A 23,846-nucleotide genomic window follows, 5' to 3' on the forward strand; every position below is an offset into this window, starting at 1 on the left:
TCCAAACCCCATCTCAGTGTGTAATAACCTCTGTCTATCTCTGCCTTAAAAGGACTGTCTCTGCTTCTACTGCGCTTTGTGGAAGAGTTTTCCCAAAGACTCATTACTTCTGAGAGAAAAATCACTTCATCTTTCTCTGAAATTGGTGACACCTTGTTCTCCACTATCCTACCAAAGGAAATATAATATGCTTACTACCGTTTTTCTCATAACCTTCATAAGTGAACTCAGCCATCACAGAGCAAAGCTTGCCTGAACAAGGATGGTGAATCTTTGGACAGCACATCCCCAAATTGACAATAATTTTCTAAAAGGTCCCTCTTGCATCCCACGGTAATCTGTGAGCATAGATTATCATTGATTACTGAAATAATAATGATAATTATGAACTTTTTTTAAGGAGAAAGAATGAATCCTGTTGCTTATTTACTGTATGTAATGTTTTACTATTAATCAAAGTGTGACAGACAGATTTAAACAAAGCATTTTAGAAAACTTGTTCAAAAAATTATTAAATTATTAAAAAATTTCCTGCTTCATGTGGCAGTAAAGATAATCATTGTGCATCTTTTTATGGGTGGGGGTTACAGGATCATGGGTCTGCACTGTATACTGCGTGCCAACAAAACATTTGCCACTTGGGCACGTGTGCCGTTGGTTTGCCACCTCTGTTCCTGAACATTCTTCCTTAATTAAGAAACCAATGTACTCTTTCAAATGTGCTTTCACAAATTCTTTTTATAACTGAAGCAGAGGCTCCCTCCCTTTGTATGTAATTCCTTTTGCAATAATTGATTACATTCTGCTTGCTTTCCCCAATTAACTTCTTAACTGCATATTAGCCATTTGCAAATCCTGCGGTGGATCCCTCTGCATCGTGGATCGCTGCAGTATCTTAACATTAAGACCAAATTCTTCTTTTATTCTAAATTCTTCCTGCCAATATAAACAATTCCGTATTTTCAATAATGCTTCGTTTGCCAGATCTTCCCCCACTTGCTTAACCTATCTATATCTCTTTGATTTCAACTAATGTCTTCTTCACAGCTGATTTTCCCAGCTACCATTTTTGTCATTTGCAAATTTGCAGCCATATCTATATAACAATATGCCTTCACTGAAATCCTGCATTCCAACTGTAAAGAACTGAGGCCCCAGCATCAGCACATCACACATTACATCTTGGCAACCAGATAAAGACTGATCTATGCCTCCTCTGTCTGCCAGCCAATTGTCTGTCCATTCCAATATTTCACCATTTACTTTCCACAATAACCTTTGATGCAGCACATCATCAAATGTCCTTTTGCAAATCTTAGCTCATTCATCCACTAATGATCAAAGCATAATGCATTAATTGGCTTTCCATTAATCAAGTATAATATAGAAAACTCTTAATGACCTTAAACGATAATGTTTCCCATGTATTGGTTTTTCATAGTGCAAATGAAAAGTGATAAAGTGAGAACTTGGCATTTCATGTTTGAAAATGAAGAAAATGTATTCAAAAGCACTGGTGATCTGGTAAGCTAGAATCCAACCCAAACTATGATCAATTTGCAGTTTACTTATTTATACCAATGCTACTGGCGACAAATTTATTTTTAATTGTCTGCGCAAAGATGAGAGAATGACCTACCTGTTGTTGGCAATTGGAAGCGCAATCTCAAATTTGGCTAAGAACTGGAAATATTGCTCCTCAGTCTGCTCTGTGAAGCCAGTTCCGTCAAGTAGTTTCCTTAGATCCGACACCTGTATCACTCCGTTTGTGGCAAAAAGAGCGGGACGCTTTGATGTTAATAATTCTCTCCAAGCATTCTGATAACCACACCGGATGCAGGAAATACAGATTGCGAAGCCCGTGGCTAGTGTCTGGGAAATGAAGCACTGCTCCTGTCTCAATAAGGGAAGCCAAGAGCTGCCAAACAGAGACATAAATGAGAATAATCTTAGTTTGATAACTTTGATATTTTATCATCTTCTTCCATGCAATGGATGCTTTTCATCAGAATTCAATGGTTTTAATTTAAGGACTTAATGAATTTTATTTTGTAGGTGTTCAAAAAGAATGAAGGAAATTATATTTAAAATATTAAAGAACTTGAGGGAGGTGTAGAATTGAATACATATGGGCTTCTTACTTAGCAGAAGGCACAGTGGCACAGCCACACTGCACCAGAGGCCCCGGTTCAGTCCTGACCTCTGGTCTTGTCTGTGTGGAATTTGCACACTCTCTCTGTAACTGTGTGGGTACCCTGCAGGTGATCCGGTTTCCTCCCACATCCCAACAATGCGCAGGCTGGTAGTGAATTACTGTTTGTAAACTGTCCCAGTGTGAAGGTCGGTGGGGAGCTGATAGAAACGTGGGGATGATAGGTTGGATTACAGCGAAGGAAGGTAGTTCATGATCAGCTTGGCCTCACTGCTATAAATCCCTGTGACTCTTCAGACACAACGATGAGCTTTATTTGTCACATGTACAACAAAACAGTATGCTTTGTAACTCCAAAACGTTCAACTAATTAAACATTAGACATTGGGAGTTCAAAATGCGAATCAAACTTGGTTCTTTACTTTAAGTGAGGTGCACGCGTATCTCATGGTAGCATGATGACGTATGCAGTTCACATATAACCCGTAATAAATGATTTAAACAAACAATTGCATATAAGATTATGTAAATATTAAATACATAACATAAGTTTATAACTACTTAGCTATAAACTTCAACTCAAAAGGGAATGCATCTCAACTATATACACTGTATACTATATAATACAACCACAATACACAGACATCCACAGCATAGTAAATTTTTAAATTGTCCAATTCAGACCTAAAGATTTAAGCACTGTGGAGAATTCTTACTCTTGAGGGATAACATCTTTCCTGATGGGTGGGTCACTCTACTTCACAGGTGAGACTTGAGGCTGTGAAACAATCTCAGTTTCTGGGGCCTCTCCGTGGTGGTTGTAGGAGAGTTGATCCTGAGTCTGCAGGAAGTGGTTCTGACAGCTCTGGATAACTTACTTCTCTTTCCTTTCTCTTTTTTTTTTGTTGCATCTCGATCTTGGGAAGGTCCATTTACTTCACTGGAGTATTCTCTTGTTAATTCTTCTATTGCTCCCTTTACGATCTGATCTCTCCTCTTGGTTTCCTCATCCAGAACATCACCTGACAAATACTCTGTTTTTGTATCTCCACTGACTCCTTTCTTTTTGGCCTTCCATTCATTAGCTGGGCTTCGGTCTTTGCATCCACTTTTACAAGCGGCTTTTTAGTGCACGCAGAGTAGATTCTGGTTCTTTGTACTCACAAAAGCCGAATGCTTGCAACTTTCCCGAAGCTCTTTGAACTCTCTTCCAGCTTAAAACCAAGTCACGTTTCTCAAGTATCTGCCAGATTAACACATCGGAAGCTTTCTCAGCCATGTTACTTACAAAAACTTTTGAGTCGGACCACTGCTTTTGAAACTGCACCTTGACTTATTAGCTTTTTCCCTTCCCTGTACAGTCCATTTATTTTTGTCTGCCTGACATACTCCTTGAATGTGTCCCACTTTGTTGCCTTTTCTACAAGCTTCACTTGGTCTGGTGTATGTGAGCCCCTACAACAATGGCACCACAATTTGTTCAGCCATGCAGGTTTCTGCTTAGATGGTGCAATTTTCATCACGCTCACTTTCATTTTGACTGCAACTTCATTTTGATTCCACCTATGAAACCTAAAGCATTCTGCAATCACCAATGGTTTCGGTTCAGATGTTCCTGTATTACTTCCACAGTATCAGCAAAGCTCCTTTCGGCTGTTTGAATCGAGCAGTTAAACTTTGAAGCAAACTGTATGCCTTTAAAACCAATGCACTCAGCAATATTGGTACTTGTTTTTCACTGGCTATCTAACTTGCTTCAAAATCTTGTTCAATTAGCTCAGCATACATGAGCCAATTACCCACTGAGCAATCAAATCCATCTATCTTCCCGATGTAGCCATTCTGCTCTTTTTTATGATTGTTATTACCCAGTACTCACTGTTAATGAACCTGTGAGTTCTTACATTTTTTGCCCTTTTTTAAAAAACTTAACTGTTTTGCACTTGCTACGCTGTTTTCTCTCTACATTTTTCGCTGAATTTTAAAAAAATGCGAACATTTTGGCTGTGCTTCAATAGGTCAGTAGCCATCTCATTCACTTTAAAAAAACCCTTGTCACCACTGTTATAGTTTGTAACTCCAAAGCATTTAAACTAAGTAAAGGGAAGACACAGGAATCTAAAACTTAGGTCTAACTTCATTCTTTACTTTAAGCGAGATACGCATAATCACATGGTAGCATGATGATGTATGTAATTCATGTATTTTAAAATATAACCTGTAATGAATTATTTAAATGAGCATGAATGCTTAATCAAACCATACATATACAAAATTACACAAATAATACTGAGATATTAATTACACAACAGACACATTGAATCATGCAGTGAAATGCATTATTTGCATCAATGACCAACAGAATACGAGGATCGTGTGGGAGGCAAATGCTGCCATGTTTCTGATGCCAATATAGGATGCCGACAATTCACTAACCCTAACAGTACACCTTTGGAATGTGGGAGGAAACCAGAGCACTTGGAAGAAACAAGACACAGGGAGAATGGATAAACTCCTGATAGACAGTGATCTCTGGTGCTATTGGGCTGCCCTCCCCCCCCCCCCCACCTTCTCAAATTGGCTTAAAATATCAACACGTTACCAGTCCGTAAGTCTTCAAAGTCTTTGATGTCATTTTCAGGAGTCTGCTGCACAATCTCCTCCAGCTGTTGGTCAGTTAAGTACTGGACCTCATTGTTATCGTTTCTCCTCTGCTGTTCCTTCAGGATAGCAGTCTGCAGGTTGATATAACTCCTCGGTATCTGGAAGGAAGGTCCGTGTTAATGGAATCTTTCAGCACGATCTCACATCCATGCTTTTGGCCTGTAAATCTCCAATCTTTAAGGACATACCCAACACAATTTTAAAATTATGAAATTTGCTTCCACAGCCTGTTCCACAATAAAAGAAAATGAACATCACTTTATAAGTCTACTTCTCAGCATGTGTATCGATCATTAGGACTAGACAGTCTGGTCTAGGTGTTGGGCTGAGGTATACGCGGGTGCATTTCATGAGGAAGAAGTACAGATAATCCCCATTGGGACATGGCCCTACAGAATTTACAAATCACTACAACAAACTTTATATACAACAACATTCACTCTTAGAGCACTGTGCGGAAAAATAGCAATATTAAATTATTTTCATTTGTAATCACAGATGATTTGTGTTTGGTGTTCTGAAAAATTGTGATATGGATCTTTTACTATGTAATTATAATTGAGCTGACCTGTAGTCTGCAGAGAGTTAACGGAACGGTCAGAGGTTTGGAAGATGGGAGTATAATGCGGAGGAATGTGAGGTTATCCACTTTAACAGGAAGACAGAGAAACTGTACGAAAGGGTCTGGCTGCCCTGTACACAAAACTCATAGAGGTCCAGCGTGCAATGAGGGTGGCAGATGAAAGGGGTTGTTCTGTATGTTGAATGCAGTGGGTAAATCTTCTGTAACTGTGTGGTGTGTTGGCGAGATCACACTTCGAGTACTATAGAAGCATAGAAAACATACAGCACAATACAGGCCCTTCGGCCCACAAAGTTGTGAACATGTCCCTACCTCAGAAATTACTAGGCTTACCCATAGCTCTCTATTTTTCTAAACTCCATGTACCTATCCAAAACTATGTAGAGCTTTAGTCTCTACTTAGCCCTTCTTAAATTAGCTGATCATAGAGTCCACCGACTGACAGCCCCTAACCACATTATCTACCTTCAAGGATGTATGGGTGTGCGCTGTGAGGTAGGTCCTTCTGTTCCTCGGTACTTCCATTCACGGTGTGTGTAGCAGACTCATCAGTGCTCCCAAAATGTATACTGTGACGTTCGTCTCGGTTCACCTCCGGCTGCCATTTCACCAAATCATCACCACCCAAGGAGAACAATCCCAGCTTCTTCAGGCCTAACTTTCTCATCCTTGGAACTGTTCAGCTTCTTATTTTCTGTACCTTCCCTAGTCTTCGGATTCTTCCCAAAGTTGGCCAGAATGTGCAGTTCTCAGGATAAACCAGCTCAGAAAGACTGCCTTGTGCGCTCTGTGTCTCTTGATGAAGCCCCCGGGATCCCAGCAGCCACAGCAAGGAGCTGCAGGCACAGTTCTCCGAGCGTCAGTGCCTCATCCTCCGTTCTCTCTCTCTCTTTACCTTCTTCACTACGTTTAACCTGACTGGCAATTTTCAGCTTCGCTAGAAAGTTTATAGATAGATAGATAGATAGATACTTTATTCATCCCCATGGGGAAATTCAACTTTTTTCCAATGTCCCATACACTTGTTGTAGCAAAACTAATTACATACAATACTTAACTCAGTAAAAAAATATGATATGCATCTAAATCACTATCTCAAAAAGCATTAATAATAGCTTTTAAAAAGTTCTTAAGTCCTGGCGGTAGAATTGTAAAGCCTAATGGCATTGGGGAGTATTGACCTCTTCATCCTGTCTGAGGAGCATTGCATCGATAGTAACCTGTCGCTGAAACTGCTTCTCTGTCTCTGGATGGTGCTATGTAGAGGATGTTCAGAGTTATCCATAATTGACCGTAGCCTACTCAGCGCCCTTCGCTTAGCTACCGATGTTAAACTCTCCAGTACTTTGCCCACGACAGAGCCCGCCTTCCTTACCAGCTTATTAAGAGGTGAGGCGTCCCTCTTCTTAATGCTTCCTCCCCAACACGCCACCACAAAGAAGAGGGCGCTCTCCACAACTGACCTATAGAACATCTTCAGCATCTCACTACAGACATTGAATGACGCCAACCTTCTTAGGAAGTACAGTCGACTCTGTGCCTTCCTGCACAAGGCATCTGTGTTGGCAGTCCAGTCTAGCTTCTCGTCTAACTGTACTCCCAGATACTTGTAGGTCTTAACCTGCTCCACACATTCTCCATTAATGATCACTGGCTCCATATGAGGCCTAGATCTCCTAAAGTCCACCACCATCTCCTTGGTCTTGGTGATATTGAGACGCAGGTAGTTTGAGTTGCACCATATCACAAAGTCCTGTATCAGTTTCCTATACTCCTCCTCCAGTCCATTCCTGACACACCCCACTATGGCCGTGTCATCAGCGAACTTCTGCACATGGCAGGACTCCGAGTTATATTGGAAGTCTGATGTGTACAGGGTGAACAGGACCGGAGAGAGTACGGTTCCCTGCGGTGCTCCTGTGCTGCTGACCACCGTGTCAGACCTACAGTCTCCCAACCGCACATACTGAGGTCTATCTGTCAAGTAGTCCACTATCCACTCCACCATGTGAGAGTCTACTCCCATCTCCGTTAGTTTGTGCCTTAAGATCTTGGGCTGGATGGTGTTAAAGGCACTAGAGAAGTCAAGGAATGTAATCCTCACAGCACAACTGACCCCATCTAGGTGAGAGAGTGATTTGTGCAGCAAATACGTGATAGCATCCTCCACTCCCACCTTCTCCTTATACGCAAACTGAAGAGGATCCTGGGCGTGCCTGGTTTGTGGCCTCAGATTCTGTATTATCAGCCGCTCCATGGTCTTCATCACGTGCGACGTCAAGGCAACAGGTCTGAAGTTATTCAACTCCTTTGGTTGTGGTTTCTTCGGTACCGGGACAATACAGGATTTAGCTCATACTTCTCCCATTTTGCACTTCTGGTTCTCTCTCTATGACAATCTGCTTTTCATTTGCAACTATTTGAAACCGTCTTACTCAGCAGCGCCACAGTGCATGAACTTTACAAATGCTCCAGATGTCTATAAATAACGACATCCACCTTAACACAACACTCATTCTCACTCTGCAGACTGCCACCTAATATTGTACTGCTGTCAGGTATCAGCTCAGGCATCTCTCCCTGGCACAGACGTAGTCTCAGCTGATCGCTCTCCATTTACTATGCTTCGATGATCAATTGTGCAAGAGCTCCCTGAATCGAGACGGTCCGCCCTACCCCTTGCTACCAAACAGTAACTGTACCATTTCTATGAAACGCTCAGTTTAACCACTGACTGATTGATGCAGGTACGGACAAACCACAAGGCCCGAGTTCAGCATTGTCACCCTGCTCTGCGTGTTGAACTCAGAGAGCCAAGCAGACAGAAAGGTGACATGGAGGGAGAAAAACTCATCCCTAGTTCTTTCCCTCCCTCGTGTGAACCGCACAGAGATGAGGATGGGATCAGGTATTCCAACAGACAGCCAGTGTGTTGTGAACAGCCTGATAGGACAGTGTGTGTGAACAGCCGGACAGGACGGTGTGTTGTGAACAGCCGGACAGGACAGTGTTGTGAAATGCGTGACAGGACAGTGTGTTGTGGACGGTGTGTTGTGAACGGTCAGACAGGACAGAGTGCTGTGAAACACCTGACAGGACAGTGTGCTGTGAACAGTCCAACAGAATGGTGTGTTGTGAAACACCTGACAGGACAGTGTGCTGTGAACAGTCCGACAGAATGGTGTGTTGTGAACAGCCGAACAGGACAGTGTGCTGTGAACAGTCCGACATAAAGGTGTGTTGTGAAACACCTGACAGGACAGTGTGCTGTGAACAGTCCGACAGAATGGTGTGTTGTGAAACACCTGACAGGACAGTGTGTTGTGAACAGTCCGACAGAATGGTGTGTTGTGAACAGTCCGACAGAATGGTGTGTTGTGAAACACCTGACAGGACAGTGTGTTGTGAACAGTCCGACAGAATGGTGTGTTGTGAACAGTCCGACAGAATGGTGTGTTGTGAAACACCTGACAGGACAGTGTGCTGTGAACAGTCCGACAGAATGGTGTGTTGTGAAACACCTGACAGGACAGTGTGCTGTGAACAGTCCGACATAAAGGTGTGTTGTGAAACACCTGACAGGACAGTGTGTTGTGAACAGTCCGACAGAATGGTGTGTTGTGAAACACCTGACAGGACAGTGTGCTGTGAACAGTCCGACATAAAGGTGTGTTGTGAAACACCTGACAGGACAGTGTGCTGTGAACAGTCCGACAGAATGGTGTGTTGTGAAACACCTGACAGGACAGTGTGCTGTGAACAGTCCGACATAAAGGTGTGTTGTGAAACACCTGACAGGACAGTGTGCTGTGAACAGTCCGACAGAATGGTGTGTTGTGAAACACCTGACAGGACAGTGTGCTGTGAACAGTCCGACAGAATGGTGTGTTGTGAAACACCTGACAGGACAGTGTGCTGTGAACAGTCCGACATAAAGGTGTGTTGTGAAACACCTGACAGGACAGTGTGCTGTGAACAGTCCGACAGAATGGTGTGTTGTGAAACACCTGACAGGACAGTGTGCTGTGAACAGTCCGACAGAATGGTGTGTTGTGAAACACCTGACAGGACAGTGTGCTGTGAACAGTCCGACAGAATGGTGTGTTGTGAACAGCCGAACAGGACAGTGTGCTGTGAACAGTCCGACATAAAGGTGTGTTGTGAAACACCTGACAGGACAGTGTGTTGTGAACAGTCCGACAGAATGGTGTGTTGTGAAACACCTGACAGTACAGTGTGCTGTGAAACGCCTGACAGGACAGTGTGCTGTGAACTGCCTGACAGAATGGTGTGTTGTGAAACGCCTGACAGGACAGTGTGTTGTGAACAGTCCGACAGAATGGTGTGTTGTGAAACACCTGACAGTACAGTGTGCTGTGAAATGCCTGACAGGACAGTGTGCTGTGAACTGCCTGACAGAATGGTGTGTTGTGAAACGCCTGACAGGACAGTGTGTTGTGAACAGTCCAACAGAATGGTGTGTTGTGAAACGCCTGACAGGACGGTGTGCTGTGAACTGCTTGACAGGACACTGTGTTGTGAAACGCCTGACAGGACGGTGTGCTGTGACCTGCCTGACAGGACACTGTGTTGTGAATCGCCTGACAGGACACTGTGTTGTGAAACACCTGACAGGACGGTGTGCTGTGAACTGCCTGACAGGACGGTGTGCTGTGAACTGCCTGACAGGACGGTGTGCTGTGAAACGCCTGACAGGACGGTGTGCTGTGAAACGCCTGACAGGACGGTGTGCTATGAACTGCCTGACAGAACGGTGTGCTGTGAAATGCCTGACAGGACGGTGTGCTGTGAAATGCCTGACAGGACACTGTGTTGTGAACAGTCTGACAGGACACTGTGTTGTGAAACGCCTGACAGGACACGGTGTTGTGAAACGCCTGACAGGACGCGGTGTTGTGAACCGCCTGACAGGACACTGTGTTGTGAACACTCTGACGGGATGGTGTGTTGTGAAACACCTGACAGGACGGTGTGCTGTGAACTGCCTGACAGGACGGTGTGCTGTGAAACGCCTGACAGGACAGTGTGCTGTGAACTGCCTGACAGGACAGGGTGTTGTGGGGTGTTGGTGACATTTATAATCCAAATCACACGGCAGGATTGGTCACCCAGCGAAATGTGTTAGAGTAAAATGTACCTGATGTGGACTGACTGGGGGTAAGAGGATGAAGCTGGTAATAAAGTGAGGAAAAAATTGGTATCTTCATGATACTCAAATGAAGATTTGCTGCAGACAGCCATCCATTTGGCTATTAGGCCTTGAGGCCCACTCTTCACAATGCTCTCTCCCCACTAGCCTTGGGTACCTCTCCAGTACCCATTTAGAAGTTAATACTGACCCTGTGTTACATTGCAGATCTTGTAGCTACGAGAGTTACCTTTCCTCTGATTTGTCTGCCAATAAAGCTGCGTCCACTGATTACTGATACTTCTACAAGGAACAGACCTCTCTAAACAACAACTAGATTGAATCCTACTTAATATTGCTCTGCCCTCATGTGAACAACACTGTTTCTAATGCTTGTCTACGTAACCAAATTCTCTAATTCCCAACACCATTCTAATCACCCTACAAGAGTCCATCAGTGCATCTTCTAAAGCAGGGGTGTCAAACTCATTTTAGGTCACGGGCTGGATTGAGCAAAATGCAGCTTCATGCGGGCCGGATCAGTCGGACGTGTGCGAACGCAGCTTTCGTTGCCTCCGTTTTTTCAGCCTGCTCTCATGTGTCTCAGTCTCTGCTATAAGTACAAAGTGTTTCACTTTACAAATTCCGTTTCTTATGAAGAAGACTGCCGAATAAACACTAAAAACCCTGAAAACCTGGTACCTGAATAAACTCAGCATTAGCCATATCATACGCCATAGGCGCCTCGATTACTGGGGCCAGCTTTAATAGTAATTAGATATTATCTAGCGGGCCAAAGATAATTCCACTGCGGGCCGGATTTGGCCCGCGGGCCTTGAGTTTGACATATATGTTCTAAAGGAATGAAGAAGCACGCGTCATATTGCGGCAATGTGAGCCACTTTGTTTGTACCACTGGGCAGTAGAGATAGATCTTTAGAGACTGTATGGAACATTGTGTTCGATTTCAAGAAAGATCAACAACACAGACAGAGGTTGCTAAATATTCAGCATAGACAAAAAATGCAATATTAATTATTTATGCTTTTTTGGTTTCAAAATAAAAACAAACTCAAGCCAAGCTGCTGTGAACAATTTCTTGTACTTTCATAACCACTGGCCAGAGAGCCTTTCATAACTTACTCCAAGCAGCACAAATAAAGATCTATAAAAATTTAATTAGATGAGGCATACTGAGTTAATAAAAAGGCAGGTTATGTTTATTCGGACTTTTAATTTCAGACGTTTATTTATGAACAACTGAAGAACAGTCAGTTCTGAGAACACTGGCAATGTGGTAAAGTGGTAGATGGGTTTGGGTAAATCCACCATCCCCCGCAGCGAGATTTACACAGCGCATCGCCCCCTCTGCATTATAATCAGAGCAGTGAGGCATGGCACTCTTTCAAACACTCCATGACATCCCATGATCCAGTTTCCATTGCCTATAGCAAAGATCAGCTCAAAACAAATTTGTCCAGAAATCCTTTAATAAAGCATTGCTTTTCTCTGTCCTGTTTTGGAAAACTGATGCTTTCCTGTGTCGAATTCAACGCCGTGGCATTCCAGCTGAATTGTAGCACTCCAGCAATTAGGTCAGGCATTTCCTGCTGTGAAGTGCACTTGGACAGTAACCCCTGTGCCACATCAGATGTGGAATGATGGGATTATCAGTGCTTGTGTTCAGGTAGAGAGTGGCTGGGAAAATGAGCATCAATGTGCAGGCCATTTGTCAGTCAATCAGGGGGAAAGTGGGTACAGTCAATGGGATGCTCTCATTTTGTACGGGGGAGAGTGGGGCTAATGTTTCAAACATCAATGTTGGCAAAGATACATGATCTTCTGCAGACTCTCCCCGTCACCAGCCTAAATGCCAGATCACGTCAAGCGCCAGCACTCCATTACTGCAGGCTTCACTCCAGCCTTGCTTTAACATCCTGAATGGGTTGGGGATCTCGGGACCGGTGTCAGACACCTCATTCAGCAAAGCTCCCAATCCTAGAGAGTCTTCAGAAACATCACACACGTACACAGGTTAATTTACAACACTGCCCACCCAGGGGCATGGGCCCAACCTCTCCACTGGCAGATGGGGATTTTAAATTCAGCTGGGAGCGTAGAGGTTCACACTCCTCTCGTCTTAGATACTGGAGCACAATTAGACCATTCGGCCCATCGAGTCTGCTCCAGCACTTCAGCATGGCTGATCCAACCTTCTTCTCAGCCCCAGACTCCTGCCTTCTCTCCAAAACCTTTCATACCCTGACCAATCAAGAACCTATCAACCTCTGCCTTAAATATACATAAAGATATGGCCTCTACAGCTGCCCGTGGCAAAGAATTCCACAGATTCACCACTCTCTGGCTAAAGAAATTCCTCCTTATCTCAGTTTTTAAAAGGCCCTCTCTTTATTCTGCGGCGGTGTCCCCTTGTCTTAGAATCTACCATCATGGGAAACATCCTCCCCACATCCACTCTATCAAGCCCTTTCACCATTTGACAGATTTCAATCAGGTCACCCCTCATTCTTCTGAACTCTGGTAAATACAGACCCAGAGCCATCAGACGCTCTTCATATGACAAGCCATTCAATCCTGGAATCATTTTCGCAACTTCCTTTGAACCCTCTCCAGTTTCAGCACATCCTTTCTAAGCTAAGGGGCTCAAAACTGCTCACAGTACTCCAAGTGAGGCCTCACCAGTGCTTTATAAAGTCCCAACATTACACCCCTGATTTTGTATTCTAGTCCTCTTGAAATGAATGCTAGCATTGCATTTGCCTTCCTCACCACTGACTCAACTCTTTAATATTATTGGCTAACTTACTTTCATATTCCATCTTTACCATCTTAATGACTGTTTTGGTTGTCTTCTGTTGCCTTTTAAAGGTTTCCCAATCTACTAACTTCCCACTAAATTTTGCTCCATTTGGCTTTTATGTTGGCTTTGACTTCTCTTGTTAGAGTCCTTTAGAAAACTAATTCCTCTTTGGGATGTATATATCATACGCCTTCTGAATTGCTTCCAGAAATTCCAGCCATTGCTGCTCTGCTGTCATCCCCACAAATGTTCTTTTCCCATCATTTCTGGCCAACTCCTCTCTCATGCCTCTGTAATTCCCTTTACTCCACTGTAATACTGATACATCTGACTTTAGCTTCTCCTTCTCAAATGTCAGGGTGAATTTGATCATATTATGATCACTTACCCATAAGGGTTTTTTTTAAAAAAACTTAAGCTCTCTAAACAATTCTGGTTCATTACACAACACACAATCCAGAGTAGCTGATCCTCTACTGGGCTCAACCACAAGCTGCTCTAAAAGCCATCTCGTAGGCACTCCAGAAATGTCCCCTCCTGGAATCCAACACCAACTTGATTTTCCCAATCTACCTGCATATTGTAATCTCCCATGACCATTGTAACACTGCCCCTTTGGCGTGCATTTTCTATCTCCCGTTGTAATTTGTTGGCTACATCCTTACTACTGTTTGGGGGTCTGTACACATCTCCCATCAGGGTCTTTTTAGCCCTGCAGTTCCTTAGCTCTAAACAATAACATTCAACACCTTCCGACCCTAAGTCACCTCTTACTAATGATTTGATTTCATTTTTTACCCCCAATAGGGCAACACCGCCCCCTTTGCCTTCCTGCCCGTCCTTTCAATACAATGTGTATTCTTGGACATTAAGCCCCCAGCTATAATCTTCCTTCAGCCGTGATTCAGTGACGCCTATAACATCATACCTGCCAATCGGCAACTGCGCTACAAGTTCATCTATCTTATTCCGTAACACTGCGCGCATTCAAATACAACACCTTCAGTCCTGCATTCACCCTTTTCAATTTTGTACCTCACCCTGTTGACTGCTATTTTGCCCAATTAACAGCCTCTCCTCACTACACATTGCCTCTGCTTGTAAACCAGCTACCTCATCTTCAGCACCATTATCTGTTTTTCCTACCATACTTCTTGCATTGAGATACACACAGCTCAGGACACCAGTTGCACAATGCTCAAGCTTTTGATTCCTAACTTTTACCAACATCTGACTCTACTAACTGTTCTGGTAGTCTCGCTCCCAACCCCTTGCAACTCCAGTTTAAACCCCATTGTGCAGCATTAACAAACCTTCCCACTCCAGTCGCCCTCCAGTTCAGGTGCAAACCGGCCCTTCCGTACAGGTCCTACCTTCTCTGGAAGAGAGCCCAATGATCCAAAAATCTTATGCCCTCCCTCCTACACCAGATCCTTAGCCACGTAGTAAACTGTATAATCTTCCTAGTTCTGACCTCACCATCATGTGGGCCGGGTAGCAATCCGGAGATCACAATCCAGCCCTTTAACTTAGCACCCAACTCCCTGTGCAGAACCTTGTCATTGGTTCTGGTCCGGAAATAAGGATAAACAGCTGGATGGAATGCAGGAAGGGACAAAAGACAGCCTTCACCTCACTTGGATCAGTACTGCCAATTACCTCGATGCAAGCACTGACACCCCGGTCAGTGAAAGTGAATGATTATTGTAGTGGTTAGCAGTGGCTTTAAAGTACCAGTGACCCCGGTTCTAATCCCACTGCGGTCTGCCTGTAAGGAGTTTGTACGTTTTCCTCAATACCGCGTAGGTTTCCTCCGGGTGCTTGGGCTCCTCCGACCGTCCAAAGGCCAGTTTTAGTTGGTCATTGTAGAACTGTCCTGTGATTAGGCTGGGGTTTAATCAGGGTTTGCTGGACAGGTCGACTCAAAGAGCCTATTCTGCGTTTTATCACAATAAATAAAAATATTTATGTAATGATGACCATGCACCTCACTATTGTAAAAACACGCCTGGCTCACCTCTTGCCTCTCTGGGGAGCAGCTCAGGTTGATACATAGTGTGATTACTGAAGAGGTACAGCAAACCCTTCTGCCCAAGGACATATAGAGACGGGCACTAATTGCAGCCCTGACTGTGACACCGACATCCCGAAAAAGAAATTTATAAACGATGCACCGGCTCCCGAGCAGGTGCAGCCATCGATCCTCGTGAGGCGGCGACCCCGGGAAGCTCACGTGACTCTTTCACTCAGGCAGTCCTTGCTGCTTTCTGAACTACCCCATGCCTGAAGTACAGGCCCCAGACAGAAGAGCGGCTGCCTCACAGTGCCAGTGACTTGGGTTGAACTCTGACCTCTGTGTGCAGTTTGTGGGTTCTCTCTGCGATGTGCACATTTCCTCCTGATGCTCCAGTCAGTGCTTCAATTGGTATTTATAACTTTACTATATAATGACCAATTAACCTACTAACCGGTACGTCTTAGTACTGGGGGAGAAAACCCACCCGATCATGGGGAGAACTACAAATGCCTCACAGGCAACAATGGGAATTGAACCGGGGTCACCAGGCACTGTAATGTGTTGTGCTAACCACTACGCTACCCTGTCGCCCTGAATATCCCTTGCGTACAGGTGAGAAGTAGAACCTGGGGCAGTTGACAGAACAAAGGGAGAATGCAATGAAGATAGGATTAGTGTGGACAGGCTGTTTATGGCCAGCATTTACTCAATGGGCTGAATGGCCTGTTTCCATGCTGATTCTCTCTATGATTTTATGGGCTCCCCTGGCTTCTTTCCCCTCTGCCCCGGCTCCAGTCACTGCAGGTGGGTGCCAACGCCACAGACACAGCGACTAGAGGAGGTAGGAGTTAGCCTACCTCTGACTTCTACTTCTGTGTGCGACGGTATTCCTGAGTCTCCACCCTGGGCTTTCAGGGCTGACAGTAGTGAAAACTGAAAAGAAGCTTTTGGCAGCAAGAAGGAAGCGCTGGACACTGCCAGAGATGGAGGACATTCAATCCTGCTCTGAACAGGCAGTAAGTGAACAATAACCTGCTGAAGCCAGCACTCCTTGGAATCCGAATCCTTTCATTGAGATATCTCTGTGTGACAAAGGGCAGTGCATAGAGCAACAGGTATTCCAATCATTCACAGACAGAGGCCACTCTGCCCTGCGACTCCGGTGCAGCCCATGTGCAGATCCAGCTGAAACCCTTCAGTGTGGCCGACAGAGGCCTTCAACTGAACTGAGGGATACAACAGTGCCGACTGCTCAAACAAAGGGAGAGGAAACAGGCAGAACTTCTGTGCTTCGGTCACCTACTCCGTGCCTGCTAGAGGCATATAAGATGATGAGAGCCATTGATTGTGTGGATAGTCAGAGGCTTTTTCACAGGGCTGAAATGGCTAACACGAGGGGGCATAGTTTTAAGGTGCTTGGAAGTAGGTACAAGGGGGATGTCAAAGGTAAGTTTTTCACACAGTGAGTGGTGGGTGCATGGAATGCACTGCCAGCGACAGTGTTAGTGGCGGCTACAATAGGGTCTTTAAGAGACTCCTAGATAGGTACATGGAGCTTAGAAAAATAGAGGGTAGTGAAATTCTAGGCAGCTTCTAGAGTCGGTTTTATGGTAGGCTTGACATTGTGGGCCGAAGGGCCTGTAATGTGCTGTAAATGTTTATGTTCTATGTTCACTAAATGAGCTCAAGGTCACGTTTTTCTTACTTCAATGATGGCAGTGATAACAGGGGCATCTCAGAAAACAAAGAGAAGGCAAATATGTGGTTGGCGTTCAATTGCCTTACAGATATCAATTACACGCACTCTCCGGGAACAACAAGCTGTCTGCTGGAGGAACCCAGCGGGTCAAGCAGCAGGCTTGAGAGGAAAGGGTGATGCTTTGGGTCAAAACCCTGATCGGTTCTTCGTAGCTCCCGACTGGAAATGTCAACATTCCCTTTACTCCCACAGATGCTGCTCAACCTGCTAAGTTTCTCCAGCAGACTGTCTGTCGCTCCAGATTCCAACTTCAGTCTCCTGCGTCTCCATTCACTTACTGAGATAACAGCGCAGAATGGAACCTTCGAGCTAAGGCACCCAGTAATCCTCCAACTTAACTGTAACCTAATCACAGGACGATTGACACTGACCAATTAACCTACCAACCGGTACATCTTTGGACTGTGGGAGGAAACCGGAGCACCCGGAGAAAACCCACATGGTCACGGGGAGAACATACAATTCTTTACAGACCGTGGTGGGAATTGAACCCAGGTCGCTGGTACTGTAAAGTGTTGTGCTAACCACTACGCTACCGCGCCACCTCATTCTTCATTCACTTTCACTGACTTAGGATGTCAGCACTTGTAATTCCCCTCGCATTAAGCGAAGTGAAGACTGTTTTCATCCCTTCCTGCAGTCCAACCAGCTGCTTATCCTTATTTATAGACAAGATCTGGAGGAGTCAAGGGAGACATGTAATGGGACCGAGCTACGGGATCAAAGAGTTTTGGATATCAATGCCGGTATTTGCATTACTGGCAGCACATTTCATCCCAGGTCGGATCTAATGACAAGAATATCAAACGATTCAGATGCTAAGGTACTGGGATCCTTGCAGGCGGTCGCACTAAGGCAGGTACCAGACAGAACTTGCACGCGTTCCACATCATCGCCTGACAAGGACGGGGGGGGGGGGGGGGGGGGGGGGGGTGGAAACCAACTGCAAACTGCAAACCGAATGCAATGGACCTTTCCACAGAGAGTTTCAGATTTCAGCACCATTCCCCTCACCATTCAGTCCCAACGAACAGAGAGAAAGGGTCTCCTGTTCAAAGCTCTTCCATCGTTTAGGAATGGTTACAATCCAAGAAAACTGGGCAATGGTTCCAACCATCTATCCCAGCGTGTGGAGAGATCACACTGACTTTGGCCGCAGTGATGAACTGCCTATACTTGGTTCACCAGATCTGGCCCCACGTTAAGGGGTATTGACCACACGGTGCATTTGTTGGCCAGACATACATCCCGTACCCACACTGATCCCATCTGTCACAATGGCACCAGATGATGAGGGAATGGACGCTTGCCTTAGATGCCAGCGCTCAATGACATCACAAGGTGACCTGGTTCAATTTAGTATCAGTGAATGTTTACAGAATACAGCTTGAGAGTTTTACTCTTCACAGACATCCTCAAAACAGAAAACAAAATCCCCAAGGAGTGAATGATGGACAATGTTAGGACCCTAAAGCACCTCCCCCCCCCACACACAAACCGTAACAAAAGCATCAACCCCACCCCCACCATGCAAGCAATATCAAAGCCCCCAGAGGCAAAGATCTGGAGCCCATCAAAAACTACCGTTCATCCCAACACTTCAACATCTCAGACGCTAGCGAGGGGGATGATGTTACAATCTGCCACGTCGCTTGTCCAAGAAGACCAGGAAGGAGAGAGAGTGGGGGATGGGGGGGGAGAGAAGGGGAGGGAGAAGGGGGAGAGGGGGGAGGGGGGAGAGGGAGGGAGAGGGAGAGGGAGGGGGGGGAGAGGGGGGAGAGGGGGGAGAGGGAGGGGGAGGGAGGGAGAGGGAGAGAGAGAAAGAGAGAGAGAGAGAGGGAGAGAGAGATTAGAATATATGAGGGAACTTTAAATGCATAGGAGTTCCCATGAGAGACATTGTGAGATTCATTCACCACCTCTCACTCCCTGTCATTGTAATCTCAAGAATGGAACGACCGAAAGGCATTTAATTAGCAACTTGCAGCCAATGATAAATGAAAATGAAATGGTGTATATTAATAGATAATAAGTAAACATTCTAAAGTACACCCTTTGTGATGTCCTTCCAGATCGGTTTAAAGACGGTGCAGGTTGCTTCCTTTTTATTGTGTAGACAGCAACTGTCCACATTGAATGACCAAAGTTAGCCCGAGGGAGCCCTCTCACTGCACAGTCATGGCCCAAGAGGGTCAGGGTTAAGCCTCGACATTCTCCCTGTGATTGCGTGAGTTTCCTCCGGGTGCTCTGGTTTCCTCCCACACTCCAAAGGCGAATGGACTTTGGTCAGAAAGTTATGGGCTTGTGGAAGCATGCTGTCACTTGTGGGCTGCCTCCAGCACATACTTGGACTGTGTTGACACATTTCACTTTATGTTTCAAAGAATATGTGACAAATAAAGCTAATCCTTTCTTTGTTTAAGTTACGGGCGAGAACTGAAACCTGTCTCTGATGGAGATCTAGTTCCTGACGCTCACAGGTGCCACCTCTGTTCTCTTGAGATAGAAAGGTACTGCTGCGGGAGAGTTAGCAGAGCTTTGGTTAGACATGCTGAGAGCGGACAGAGGTGCTGCCTGTACCTCCATGGAACAAGCATCTACCTCATTGCCTCCTGGAGCAGTGCAGCGTTGAATCTGGTACAAGGGACCCTCCTCCTATTCTCCATCTCCACAAAGATGAAATCATGGTCTCTCTGGATGAAAACAGTGTGGGGAGGGAGCTGTCACCTCTACACTCCTTCCTTACTCCATCCCCCTCTGCCCCCACACCCCCCATTGCACACACATAAGTCTGTTGGCATCTGGGATTTTACAAAGAGATACAACAAGTGATAGCGCATAGCAGTGAGTGAGTAACCCTGGCATGGTCTATCAAGGTGCTAGTTGTACTAATAAACCTTACGTTTATTCATCGGTTGTTGCAATTGGCTCCATGGCAGAGTGGAGAAGCCAGAATCTGACGATGTTCCTACACTGGAATTCCACTCCCATGTCACTGGCCTGAAAGAGCTGAACTATGTCACTCCAAACACAAAGTGAAAGAAGTTCAATGTAAATAACTTCCAGTTGCCTAGTAACGGACAGTGTGTTGGGCCAGTCGGTGTTGTTCACCTCACTGAGAGTCAGGATTGAACAGTGTGATGGACCAATCAGTGTAGTTCTCTTCACTGTGAGTCGATGATTGAACAGTGTGATGGGCCAATCAGTGTCTCTCTCCTCACCGTGTGTCTAGTAACGGACAGCGTGATGAGCCAATCAGTGTAGCTCTCCTCACTGGGAACCCAGGTGCTGATGTTCTTCCTGAACACAGATGCATTAACTCAGAGGAGGGGCAAAATCTTCAGACAACCCCTTTTGTCACAACACAATCAACTGGGTCAGGTTTACATCAAATTACTGAAGAAGATCACTGCACAACAAACTGAAATAGTGCAGGGCATTGATACACAGACCATAAGAGTGGGTCACAGCCCTGCATTGGCAGTTTTCAAATTCCAACACATGCTCCGCTTTCTCTGTCATTTTTCAAAACAACTACTTACCAATCTTCCAACTAACTTCTGTGAAGTGGTTACACTCCCTGTGTCCCTCATGCTGCAAGCAACTTGGAAGATCAGTTTGCGGAGACCTTCCAGCCCATCCAATGTTTTGCACGATAACTCACTGTAAGGAAAAGGTATAGTGTAAACGGTTGGACCAAAGTTATCAGGCACAGTCCTGGTCACTAAATTACACAAAAGATAGAACATAGAACAGGGAGGCACGTGAACAGGTCTCAGTTAAACACCCAAATAACTTTGTCTATTCTAGCAATGTCCATATCCCTCCATTCCCCTCACTGTCCATCCCTCCGTTCCCCTCACTGTCCATCCCTCCGTTCCCCACACAGTCCATCCCTCCGTTCCCCTCACTGTCCGCATCCCTCCGTTCCCCACACAGTCCATCCCTCCGTTCCCCTCACTGTCCGCATCCCTCCGTTCCCCTCACTGTCCGCATCCCTCCATTCCCCACACTGTCCGCATCCCTCCGTTCCCCTCACTGTCCGCATCCCTCCGTTCCCCACACTGTCCATCCCTCCGTTCCCCTCACTGTCCATCCCTCCGTTCCCCTCACTGTCCGCATCCCTCCGTTCCCCACACTGTCCATCCCTCCGTTCCCCTCACTGTCCATCCCTCCGTTCCCCTCACTGTCCGTATCCCTCCGTTCCCCTCACTGTCCATCCCTCCATTCCCCTCACAGTCCATCCCTCCGTTCCCCACACTGTCCATCCCTCCGTTCCCCTCACTGTCCATCCCTCCGTTCCCCTCACTGTCCGTATCCCTCCGTTCCCCTCACTGTCCGTATCCCTCCATTCCCCTCACTGTCCATCCCTCCGTTCCCCTCACTGTCCATCCCTCCGTTCCCCACACTGTCCATCCCTCCGTTCCCCACACTGTCCGTCCCTCCGTTCCCCTCACTGTCCGTCCCTCCGTTCCCCTCACTGTCCGCATCCCTCCGTTCCCCACACTGTCCATCCCTCCGTTCCCCACACTGTCCATCCCTCCGTTCCCCACACTGTCCATCCCTCCGTTCCCCTCACTGTCCATCCCTCCGTTCCCCACTATCCACATCCCTCCATTCCCCTCTGTCCGTATCCCTCCATTCCCCACACTGTCCGTATCCCTCCGTTCCCCACTATCCACATCCCTCCGTTCCCCTCGCTGTCCATATCCCTCCGTTCCCCACTATCCACATCCCTCCGTTCCCCACACTGTCCATCGCTCCATTCCCCTCACTGTCCATCCCTCCATTCCCCTCACTGTCCATCCCTCCATTCCCCTCACTGTCCGTATCCCTCCATTCCCCTCACTGTCCATCCTTCCGTTCCCCTCGCTGTCCGTATCCCTCCGTTCCCCACTATCCACATCCCTCCATTCCCCTCTGTCCGTATCCCTCCATTCCCCACACTGTCCGTATCCCTCCGTTCCCCACTATCCACATCCCTCCGTTCCCCTCGCTGTCCATATCCCTCCGTTCCCCACTATCCACATCCCTCCATTCCCCTCACTGTCCGTATCCCTCCGTTCCCCACACTGTCCATCGCTCCATTCCCCTCACTGTCCATCCCTCCATTCCCCTCACTGTCCATCCCTCCATTCCCCTCACTGTCCATCCCTCCATTCCCCTCACTCTCCGTATCCCTCCATTCCCCTCACTGTCCATCCCTCCATTCCCCTCACTGTCCGTATCCCTCCGTTCCCCGCACTGTCCATCCTCCATTCCCCACACTGTCCGTCCCTCCGTTCCCTCACTGTCCATCCCTCCATTCCCCTCACTGTCCGTCGCTCCATTCCCCACACTGTCCGTATCCCTCCGTTCCCCTCACTGTCCGTATCCCTCCATTCCCCTCACTGTCCATCCCTCCATTCCCCTCACTGTCCGTATCCCTCCGTTCCCCTCACTGTCCGTATCCCTCCGTTCCCCTCACTGTCCGTATCCCTCCGTTCCCCTCACTGTCCGTCGCTCCATTCCCCACACTGTCCATCCCTCCATTCCCCTCACTGTCCGTATCCCTCCGTTCCCCTCACTGTCCGTATCCCTCCGTTCCCCTCACTGTCCATCCCTCCGTTCCCCTCACTGTCCGTCCCTCCATTCCCCTCACTGTCCGTCCCTCCATTCCCCTCACTGTCCGTCCCTCCATTCCCCTCACTGTCCATCCCTCCATTCCCCTCACTGTCCGTCCCTCCATTTCCCTGACTGTCCATCCCTCCATTCCCCTCACTGTCCATCCCTCCATTCCCCTCACTGTCCATCCCTCCGTTCCCCTCACTGTCCGTATCCCTCCATTCCCCTCACTGTCCATCCCTCCATTCCCCTCACTGTCTGTCCCTCCATTCCCCTCACTGTCCATCCCTCCATTCCCCTCACTGTCCATCCCTCCATTCCCCTCACTGTCCGTATCCCTCCATTCCCCTCACTGTCCGTATCCCTCCGTTCCCCTCACTGTCCGTATCCCTCCGTTCCCCTCACTGTCTGTCCCTCCATTTCCCTCACTGTCCATCGCTCCGTTCCCCTCACTGTCCATCCCTCCGTTCCCCTCACTGTCTGTATCCCTCCGTTCCCCTCACTGTCTGTATCCCTCCGTTCCCCTCACTGTCTGTATCCCTCCGTTCCCCTCACTGTCCATCCCTCCGTTCCCCTCACTGTCCATCCCTCCGTTCCCCTCACTGTCTGTATCCCTCCATTCCCCTCACTGTCTGTATCCCTCCATTCCCCGCACTGCCGTATCCCTCCATTCCCCTCACTGTCCGTATCCCTCCGTTCCCCCCACTGTCCATCCCTCCATTCCCCTCACTGTCCATCCCTCCATTCCCCTCACTGTCCATCCCTCCATTCCCCTCACTGTCCATCCCTCCATTCTCTACACATTTGTACACTTACCCTAAGAGCCTCATAATGTTGTTACCCTACTTGCCTGCACTACCACCCCGGCAGCGTATTCCAAGCACCCACCACACTCTGTGTCTGAAACAAATTGCCCTGCTCATCTCCTTTAAACTCTCTCCCTCTCCCCTCAACTGCATGCCCTCGAGTATGACATATTTCACCCTGGGGGAGAGGAATCCAGCTGCCCACTATGCCTTTTATAATGTTAGAAGCTGCTGTCAGGTGGAAGTTGCCTGACGTGATTGCAGTGGACAGAGTACAGGGATGTGCCAGGG

At 46.8% G+C, this 23,846-nt stretch overlaps 1 protein-coding gene across 1 annotated transcript in view; it reads right to left on the reverse strand.

Annotated features, from left to right (window-relative positions):
- Nucleotides 1-23,846, reverse strand: part of lrrk1 (leucine-rich repeat kinase 1) — a 197,640-nt gene that overhangs the window by 44,596 nt on the left and 129,198 nt on the right. Inside the window, 4 exon segments of the mRNA XM_073032977.1 lie at nucleotides 1,640-1,776; nucleotides 1,778-1,918; nucleotides 4,750-4,914; nucleotides 20,688-20,808. Of these exon segments, the coding sequence (XP_072889078.1) occupies nucleotides 1,640-1,776; nucleotides 1,778-1,918; nucleotides 4,750-4,914; nucleotides 20,688-20,808 (564 nt within the window).

This window comes from Hemitrygon akajei, chromosome 30 (genome assembly GCF_048418815.1).
Source record: "Hemitrygon akajei chromosome 30, sHemAka1.3, whole genome shotgun sequence".
In the NCBI taxonomy this organism is placed as follows: domain Eukaryota; kingdom Metazoa; phylum Chordata; class Chondrichthyes; order Myliobatiformes; family Dasyatidae; genus Hemitrygon; species Hemitrygon akajei.